The 10,625-nt window shown below is 41.0% G+C and overlaps 1 protein-coding gene across 2 annotated transcripts in view; it reads right to left on the reverse strand.

Annotated features, from left to right (window-relative positions):
- PIGF (phosphatidylinositol glycan anchor biosynthesis class F) overlaps positions 1-10,467 on the reverse strand; it is a 26,422-nt gene extending 15,955 nt beyond the window's left edge. For both annotated transcript variants that reach the window (XM_009910630.2, XM_054168551.1), the window contains exons 1-3: positions 10,167-10,467; positions 8,668-8,759; positions 7,671-7,787 (exon numbers count right to left, since the gene is read on the reverse strand). In XM_009910630.2, the coding sequence (XP_009908932.2) occupies positions 7,671-7,787; positions 8,668-8,759; positions 10,167-10,394 (437 nt within the window). In that variant the 5' untranslated portion in view covers positions 10,395-10,467. The remainder of the gene's footprint in view (positions 1-7,670; positions 7,788-8,667; positions 8,760-10,166) is intronic.
- Between the last annotated feature and the right edge of the window lie 158 nt (positions 10,468-10,625).

The following is a 10,625-nucleotide window of genomic DNA, read 5'->3' on the forward strand; positions in this document are numbered from 1 at the left end:
CACATAGAAAATTCTTGAGTAACTGAGCAGAGAGCTGTTAGGCAGCATGGGAAAAAGAACATTCTTTAGAACCTCAAAGCAGTGAAAGAGCTAGCAGAGTACATCAAGGGCTGACTAAGGTACATTGAATCCTCACAAGACGTCTGATCTGGTAAATCTGTGCACATACTGCTGCACCATATGCAGATATCAGACTGAGTCCAAAAGCAAAACAACAGAGTTAGCAAGGCACAGTGCCTGAGTGAAGAACAGCCATTGATAGTTTGGCAACCATTTGAGCTACAGATATAACCACTCTGATGTATGGACACACAAATACAACCTGTCTCATCCTCCCACATTACCCTGAAGGGACAACACTTTGTGGAATGTCATCTCTTGGGATTTTTGCAGGTATTTTAAACCCATTAACCCATCACATAAACACCTCATTTGTGTGAGGCTAACAACTGCAGCAAAATTTATAAACCGTTGAGTTTTATATGTTTCCTTATTTTTTAACTATGTGTAAACTACAGCTAAGATCATCCTGCAGGCAAAACTACAAATATTTAAATGATCACTAGTGGCATGAAGGCCATCTAAAGCCTAAAGTTATTTAGCTCCTTGAAAAAAGACAATACACTAATCGCTGTTTTAAATAATGTTTGAATTAAGAGGTTGGTTAACATCTAAGAATTTACTAAGATGGCCCCTGGATAAAGAAGATCGGGAATTCTGGGCTGTGGCAGGAGTGCAATACTAAGCAGGATCTTTACAAAGGACATTTCCAAGCCTGTGAGTGTGCAGTTCACAAACAAGTGATAAAATAAGTTAAATGAACACTGGAAGAAGCCCTAAAGTTAATGTTTTACACTATCTTTTGGCAAACTCCAAATAAAATCTGTTTCCTATCTAGGTGACATCTTAGAATTGCTATTATACTACAAATGTCAACTATTAAAGTAGTGATTTAAAATAAACAGTCTCAAAAAGAAATACAAATCAGCATCTGAAAGCTGATTTCCTAGAGGCTTATACACAGGATGTTATTTCAGCCAACAATACTGAAAAGTCATTTAAAAACAGTCACCTGTTTCCATTAGTGTCAGTAACGCTTTCTCTAGCTTTTATTTCCTTCTGTCTGCTTACAGCAGAACATCATAGCAGATGATCAGTGTCATGACACTGGTCACAGCACTGGACATCAGAATGCAGACCCCAGAGGCAGCTGCCAAGGGCACACCTCCTCTCAAACACATAATTAGTGAAAAAAAATCCTATTCACAGCCCACTTAGAATTGCAGTTTTTATGGTGTAGAATATGTGAACTTACTTTTCTCACACAATCTGTGTGTACATAGACTATAAATATGAGGGCAAGATCAAGAATCTATTTGGTCCATCAAAATGACACTTCCAACTCAAGTGTACTCCCTTTCAAAACATGGAGCACGTGCAATTTTCTGCCTGAGCTACAATTGCCTTTCACGCAGTTATTTCATACATAGCATGGCCAGCAGAGCCAGGGAGGTGATTCTCCCCATCTACTCTGCTCTGGTGAGACCCCACATGGAGTAATGCATCCAGCTCAGGAGCCCCTATCACAAGAGGGATCTGGATATGCTAGAACATGTCCAGAGAAGGGCCATGAGAATGAGCAAAGGGCTGGAGCACCTCTCCTATGAGGACAAACTGAAAGAGTTGGAGCTGTTCAGTCTGGAGAAGAAAAGGCTCTGAGGAGACCTTATTGTGGCCTTCCAGTATCTGAAGGGGGCTAAAAGAAAGCTGGGGAGGGACTTTTTAGGGTGTCAGGGAGTGATAGGACTGGGGGGAATGAAACAAAAATAGAAATGGGTCAATTCAGATTGGATGTCAGGAAGAGGTTCTTCCTCGTGAGGGTGGTGAGACACTGGCACAGGTTGCCCAGGGAGGTGGTAGAAATCCCACCCCTGGAGGTTTTCCAGGCCAGGCTGGATGGAGCTCTGATCAACCTGATCCAGTGTGAGATGTCCCTGCCCATGGCAGGGGGGTCGGAACTGGATGCTACTTGAGGTCCTTTCCAACCCTAACAATTCTATGATTCTATATATAAAACAACCCAAACAACCCATCACACAATCACAGAGCACCTCCCCTCCATCCTGACAAATAGCCAAACTTTTAATACAAACGATAAACCCTTAAGTGCCACAGATTACATGTCACCATGACATGGCATTTATAATCCACCTCCTAGAGACATGGGCACTTGAAGACTGATCTTGTAGTAACTTTATTAGGAGTTATTTTACTGGCAGTGATTGCACTTCAAAGTGCTGCAGGCAGAAACAGAAAAAGCTAAGCATCGCTGCAAAACAATTAAGGGCTTTGTAAGATTTCACCTACAGTATTTATCAGACTGACTGAGTTGTACCATAGCTATTACAATGCAATAGATTACATGCAATAACTTGAATGTAACTTTATGAATAGTCCCACACATCAGTAGTTTCACACTAGACCGTCTAAAACCTACCCAGAGCTATGCAGAGCAAGTATCTGTTACTTACACTTGATGTTATCGAGATAACATCTCTTTTTCCAGATGTCTTGTTCTGTCTTTCTGCAAAGACAATAGCTCAAGCAGACTGGCCCAGAACATCAATCACATCCTGGACTGCATTAAGAATTATGGACAGCAGGTTGACAGAAGTGATTTTCCCCCTGTTCTTCACTCTCATGAGACTCTGGGTAGAGTATAGGTAGAGCATTCAGCTCTGGAGTCCTCAGAACAAGGACATTAACCTGCTGGAGCAAGTGCAGAGGAGGACCACAAAAATGATCAGAGAGCTGGTGCACCTGTCCTAGGATGACAGGCTGAGAGAGCTGGGGTTAATGCAGCCTGGAGAAGAGAAGGTTGTGGGGGTACCTTACCCTGGTCTTTCAGTACTTAAATGAGGCCTATAATAAAGATGTTGACAATCTTTTTACAAAGTCCTGTTGCAACGAGAGAAGGATCAATCATTGTAAACTAAAAAGAGGATAGCTTTAGACTAGACACAAGGAAGAATTATTCTACAGTGAGGGTGGTGAAACACTGGAACTGGGGGTGTAGAGAGAGGGTGAAAGCCCTATCCATGGAAATATTCCAGGTCAGGTTGGACAGGGCCCTGAGCAACCTGATCAGTGCAGGGAGGTTGGGACTACATAGCTTTTAAAGGTCCCTTCTAACCTAAAGCATTTACGATTCAATGATGTAAATTTTGGAATTTACACAAACTGCACAGGCAAAGAGTAAGAAAAAACAAATGACAGTGGCCATTTAAGTTGAAATTGTATTCAGATATTTTAAAATACCACATTCCCTTTTCATACTAAACTATATGCACAGTCAGACTTTCCAGCTTGCTGTTCCATTGCAATTCAATTTGCTAAACTCAATTTGCTAAGCGGCTGTGTTGATCTTACCTAACCATCCCTTTCAACCAGTCCTGTCTCATTCCACATGATTAAGTTAGAGTCAACCTTTTAATACGTCATGTCTACACTCAGTCCACACCTAAATACAAGATATTCCAACTCATTCATGTGGTCAAATGAAAAAACACAGAATTCCAAGAGCAGCTTGTCACAATCCATAAAAAAAGAATTGCTACAGTATTTCCTTGTGGTGTATTTTAATTTGTCTAAATAAACATCATCATTAACTACACAATTTGTTCAGTTGTCACATGGCTCACTAGTAAGAAAACATTAAGATCCAGACTAGAAAAGAGAGAAATCTGGCACAAAGACAGACTGTTGTCAAACAGCTGTTGTTTCAATTCAACTATTATTTCCATTTGCAAAATCTCCAAAGATGTCTGTGTGAATCAGGAATGATTTGTTTGGGCTAAGCAACTCTATGCTTTTATTAAAGGCATTCAACCCTTTCATTTAAAGTAAAGAACTGAATTGAATAAAGATTAAAGGTATTTTTCTGTAAGCTCAGAACAGAGATAACTCAAAAGTAATTAACTGAAACTATATATTGATGATCTGGATGAGGGGATTGAGTCCATCATCAGTAAGTTTGCAGATGCCACCAAGCTGGGGGCTGGTGTTGATCTGTTAAGAGGGTAGGAGAGCTCTGCAGAGGGACCTTGACAGGCTGGACAGCTGGGCAGAGTCCAAGGGCATGAGATTGAACACATCCAAGTGCCAGGTTCTACACATTGGCCACAACAACCCCATGCAGAGCTACAGGCTGGGGTCAGAGCAGCTGGAGAGCAGCAAAGCAGAAAGGGACCTGGGGGTACTGGTTGACAGCAGCTGAACATGAGCCAGCAGTGTGCCCAGGTGTCCAAGGCAGCCATTGGCATCCTGACCTGCATCAGGAACAGAGTGGCCAGCAGGAGCAAGGAAGTCATTGTGCCCCTGTACTCAACACTGGTCAGGCCACACTTTGAGTCCTGTGTCCAGTTCTGGGCTCCTCAGTTTAGGAAAGATGTTGAGTTGCTGAAAGGTGTCCAGAGAGGGGCAACAAAGCTGGGGAGGGGTCTGGAGCACAGCCCTATGAGGAGAGGCTGAGGGAGCTGGGGTTGCTTAGCCTGGAGAAGAGGAGGCTGAGGGGAGACCTTTTTGCTGTCTACAACTCCCTGAAGGGAGGTTGTAGCCAGGCAGGGGTTGGTCTCTTCTCCCAGGCAACCAGCACCAGAACAAGCTGCACCAGGGGAGGTTTAGGCTGGATGTTAGAAAGAAATTCTTCCCAGAGAGATTGGCCATTGGAATGTGTTGCCCAGGGAGGTGGTGGAGTCACCATCACTGGAGGTGTTTCGGAAGAGACTGGATGGGGTGCTTGGTGCCATGGTTTAGTTGATTAGATGGTGTTGGGTGATGGGTTGGACTCAATGATCTCAAAGGTCTCTTCCAACCTGGTTAATTCTATTCTATTCTAACAAGTCTACTTTTGTCCTCCTCTGCAGAAATTTAAACCAAAGTTAACTCCATAGGTCAGGAGCATTTTACAACTTTACACCTTCTTTTGCAATGAGACTTCAATCTTATGAATTGTTAAGAGGAAGTTGTGACTGTTTGAGGCTGTGCCTTTAAGAAAAGGGACAGTACCGAGACACTGGCTAAATGTTTTCCGTACTAGAACAAAAAACATTCTGATATTCTAAATGAATTTCATTGGTGGATGGACAAAATGCAACTTTAAATTGTAGGGCAGCTGGAACTTTCCTGCAGTTTTCCTTTTTCCACTCTCCCTTTTAGCTGGACTGCTTCTGGGCTTGTGGCCAAGAGATAAGAACTAACTCCTGTACCAGGCCTTCTTTTTTTCTGCCCGGCTAACCACCCTTTCTCTCTTTTTCTACCTCTCTGGGAGAGAAAGAAGGTAGGGGGGTGAAGGGGGCACAGGGAGGAAGTCCTCTCTGTTGGGGGTCTGGTTTCTGATTGTGTTTATTTGCTGTATATTTCTGTATATATTGTAAAATACCTGTATTTGTGGTGTTACATAAAATCTGCTTCCTATATATGCTTGTAAATATAGCCTGCTTTTCTCCGACTGAGCTTAGCCGTGGTGTCTTTCTCAGTGGGGAGAGAGGGAAAGCGGAGCCTTTCCTTTCAACCCACCACAGAAGTGAATGCTCATAACTTATTAAATCTCAAGCACACATGGGGCTTCCTTATGTTTCAGCATCCCAGCCTTTCAACAATCCAGTTAGTGAGTGAAACAAGGCAGATAAGAAAGAGTACTTCCAAAAAAATTAGTTATCTTTGATATATGCTAATTTTGTGGCTGTCACAGAGGTGAAAATGATATAAAAAGACTCTTTTTACTTAAACATACTCCTGAAATATTGTGTTTGAAAAGTCTGACACTGAAAACAGCTTTCTTTGAAAAAGATCATGGGAAAAGGTTACTTTCTAAAGGCCCCAGTAAATTAGTGTAATTTTTACCATCACATGCAAGTCAAAAATATTGTCAAAATAGTGTTTGGTTTGGCTTGTTATTCCTACATCAAAGCTGTGTTTATGAAGCTATTATTGAATCATGTGCAAGATTCTCCTTGTACAGCTTCGTCTTAGGTCTGATCTTTTATTTGACAGTCATCATAATGGACTGAATAATGCTTTTACATTAGCAAAACGTGCATTTGAACCTTTACTTCCTGCAAACACGTATAAAGTGGATTTACTCTGAACATCACTGAATGTTAGAGGTTGGGAAGGACCTCCAGAGATCATCGAATCCAACCCCTCTGCCAAAAGAAGGATCATCTAAGGGAAGTCTGTACAGGAATGCATCCAGATGGGTTTTCAGTGTCTCCAGAGAAGGAGACTTGTGGCAATGCCAGCGATGACCAGTGTGAGCAATCTGGCAGTGCAGGCCTAGAGCCTGACATGGTGGTAGGCCATGCTCAGCAGAAGTGCAGAGCCAGCTAGCAGTGTACCAAAACAGTGCTGTGCCTGCAGCATGTAACTAAAGCAGGACACTGGTAGCTATAAACATAGAAAGTTATCTTGGGACAACAGGACACTCACCTGCATCAACAACCTCATGTGTTGTTAATAGTTGGACCAATAATCTATAATAGTGCGATGTGTGGTCACTCGTGGGAACTAATGAAGCCATGCCAACGAGGCTCTCCGAGTTTATATAAGTTGTAGAAGTTCCCTTGCTATGCACTTTCCTTTCCTTTCCCATCTTCTTTGCTTTACACTACTGTGCTGTACTCACTATGCTCGCACTATAGTCCTACAATACTGGAGCAATAAAGGAACAATACTCGATCGTATTGGTCAGCTGTATTGACTCCAATCTCTGCTGTCAATAGAGACTCCACTACCTCCCTAGGTAGCCTGTTCCAGTGCTCCATCACCCTCACTGTAAAGAAGTTTCTCCTCACACTGAGATGAAACCTGTGTTCAAGTTTGTATCCATAGCTCCTTATTATTGCATACCACCCAAAAGAGCTTGGCCCCGTCCACTTGACACCTACCCCTCAGATATTTATACACATTGATCAGATCCCCTCTCAGTCTCCTCTTCTCAAGCCCCTGGGATCTCAGCCACTATTCATCCAAAAAAAATAGTAATTCTGAATCAATGTCTTCAAAATAAATAGTAAACTTCTTTGCCAGGAATATTCTCATAAGCCTGTAAATCCAAATGTGAAAAACACCCATAGTTCAAGAAATTCCCTGTTCTTTACAGAAACATCCATTCCATTTAACAAAGTTGGTGAGGGGTTTGGAATACAAGCCCTATGAGGAGAGACTGAGGGAGCTGGGGTTGCTTAGCCTGGAGGAGGCTCAGGGGAGACCTTCTTGCTGTCTACAACTCCCTGAAGGGAGGTTGTAACCAGGTGGGGGTTGGTCTCTTCTCCCAGGCAACCAGTACCAGAACAAGAGGACACAGTCTCAGGCTGCACCAGGGGAGGTTTAGGCTGGAGGTTAGGAGGAAGTTCTACACAGAGAGAGTGATTGGCCATTGGAATGTGCTGCCCGAGGAGGTGGTGGAGTCGCCATCACTGGAGGTGTTCAGGAGGAGACTTGATAGGGTGCATGGTTTAGTTGATTAGGTGGTGTTGGATGATAGGTTGGACACGATGATCTTGAGGGTCTCTTCCAACCTGGTTTATTCTATTCTATTCCATACCATTTATATCAATTCTGTCCATTTGCATTGTGGATGAAATCAGAAACTGTGGTGTAGAACTTACCCATTTTTACTGAACACCCGTATCCATGCTTGTATGTTTGGTCCCAGCATACACAGGCACTGTAAAGTAGTAAAGGTAGACAGGAGAACTGCAAACAAAAACGTCTCAGTCACTGACCTATAAAGAAGGAGTATCACAACATTAAGTGATGTTTCTAAGAGTCCCAATACTTACAAAAAAACCCAACAATGCTCTAAGTCAAATCATGAAAACATGCATGCTTTCCTAAACCTCATGAGAGGTATTGTCTTCTTCCTCTAGAATAGTAAAGAAAAAATTGAAAGACTTCTGGTGCCTACCTGCTATCTGTACAAAGACTAAATTGAAGTAAGTACTTTAAATGCTTGGTACTTGTGAGGTTTAAAAACCCAACACATGTATCTCATATAAAACATTAGTTTTGAATTCAAGTATGCCTGGATATTTACTACTATATTGCATTATTTTTCTAGTATCATGTAGTGGAAGCAACTGTGAAACTACAAGATATCATTGCTAGTCAGTAACCTAGCATGTGCCTCAGAAATTACACTTCATGCCTTTTTTCTTTTTCAAACTTTTAAAATGAACCCCAAAACTTAAAACAGTAATATCAAAATGATGAAAGATATTCAAGATGCCCATTTCAGACTCTTATGGGGAAAATGACTAAATGAAACTTAGAAAAATGTTTGTACCCATATGTTCAACATAAATATTAAAGGAAAAGGAGTTGTAACTGTCTTGAAAACAGATCTGCAAATATACAGAAATTGTAAGAGCCAACCTCTAAGAAAGTCCAGAACCAAAACAAACAACATCACACTAAGCAACAACAACAACAACCTCAAACCCACCAAAATGCAGAAAACCCCAAACCAGACACCCTTCTTTCCCAAGCCAGGAGCTTTTCCCATACCTTCTGATGTACTAGGAAATATACAAGTACTTATACCAGTATTTGCAAGGAGAATTGCCCCTTAAAATGTTTAGAGAAAGACAGGGTCTTCTGACTTACTCTATGAGAGGTGCTCCATAAAGAACAATAATCACATGAAACAGTATGCAAGACATGAAAAAGTATACACAGCATTTTAGAAATCTTGAGATCTACAAAAGAGCAATAAAATATCAGAACAATGTTTCAACAGAGAACACAAGTAACATGTAGTCTGTGTTAAGTATTTAATGTATTTCATTTCAGAGGCAGCACAGTATGATAAAAGCACAGCATATTTCAAAACAGTTTTTGTCCCAAAGTTTAATACTTCAAACAATTAAAAATTATCAGAATGATTTCTTGGTAAATTTATCTTTTATATCTGAGTGCTATGTGCATTCAATAAAAGGGTGAAAAAAAATATTTAAAAGCAAGAAACTGTGTAGTACGAAAAAAACAGACATTCAGTATCAAATACAATACTTTAAATTATGTGAAGTAAAAACATTTTAAACGTGGCATCTTATCTGTTAAATCCACTTGAGAAATGTCTGTATTCTGAAAAATACATACAATCTGTTATTAATTTAATCACTTTCTGGGTACTCACTGTATCATACAGAAGCATTGCCACTTGATGATAGAGTTTTGGTTAGGTCTGTTCTGATCAGATCTATGGAATTCCCTAATTCCACTTGAATGTTTTTTGGTTTTTTTTAAATCACATATAGTTAAAATGCTTCTTTTTCATAGTGATTTTGTGTATTTCACACACCCCTCAGTCAGGAAAATTACACAGAATCTTTGCATACAAGGACGATGCTTTCAAGGATGCTTATTCAAATGTTTAGGGCACTACACCTTGTTTGAACCAGCAACCTGGGAGTGCAAGATTATCCACCAGACTTCAAAACACTGGTGTGTATTCCTCCACTTCTGAACGAGTTGTGTGCTGTTCCAAATTAGCTCTGTTCAAATCTACTTTGTTGGGATTCATACCTTTTAACGTTTCTGTTACAAACAGTAACTGAAAAAAATTCTCCAGGATTTAGATTCTTGAACTGTTCTTCAAGGAAATGTTACCATTTCAATACTTTTCCAGTTGTGTTGTTTTTTGTTTTATTTATTTATCAGATCTGTTTAAATTGTAATAAGCTCTTATGTCTTAAATTGTAAAAGCAATTTCTCTTCCTTTAAAGTTACTGAAGACGTATGACCAGACATGAGAAGAGTGTTTCTTCATAACTCCAAAGGTCAGGCCTGGAATATGACTTAAGTTCTGTGCCCATTCGATTTCTGCCACCATGCAAATTGTTGGAAAACCAACATCTGGGACTATGAACAAAAATATATTGATAGGGAAAAGCAAAGAATTGCTCACCTGAACAGGTTATTTATAGGCATGAAAGTTTAACATCACAACAATATCGGAGACCTCATTTCACAGAGTACTACATTCCATTCATGGAAAACAGTAATTCACCACCAAAAGTTGCCTTCTTTCTCAACTGATTATTTCAGCGAAAGAATTTGCTTCCCCACCGTACTGTCCGCTATCAATTTAAGAAGAATCTTACCTTGTGAGCAAATGAACTTCTCTTAGGCGACTGATTTGGTTTAAGGACTAAGTGCAAGAGGATATTAACGATACTAATACAAACAGAACAAATACATAGCCACGAGAGGTGTGTTCCCAAAACCGTGAATCCTTCCCAGATGAAAGATGGAACAACCGCGGTCAGAACAATCGAAAAAACACAAAGAAGGTTGGCAGTCAAGAGTCTCCCTGCTTCTGCTCCACTCATCGTGTTCACTATTAACAGCCCACCTGCAAGATAGCAAGTCGGGCCCTGTTACTCAAACGCGGCACCAAGCACTGCAGGGTAAGATTTTCCTGATCAAAATGTTATTTTGGGGCAGAAAAATGTCATTCATTAAAAAAAACCCAACAGCCCAGGGACACAGCAGCGCTGGCTATGGGGGCGCGGGGGGGAGCAGGAGAGATGAGGTCTCACGCCGGCCCCTGCTTCGGCATC

Source organism: Dryobates pubescens, chromosome 16 (genome assembly GCF_014839835.1).
Source record: "Dryobates pubescens isolate bDryPub1 chromosome 16, bDryPub1.pri, whole genome shotgun sequence".
In the NCBI taxonomy this organism is placed as follows: domain Eukaryota; kingdom Metazoa; phylum Chordata; class Aves; order Piciformes; family Picidae; genus Dryobates; species Dryobates pubescens.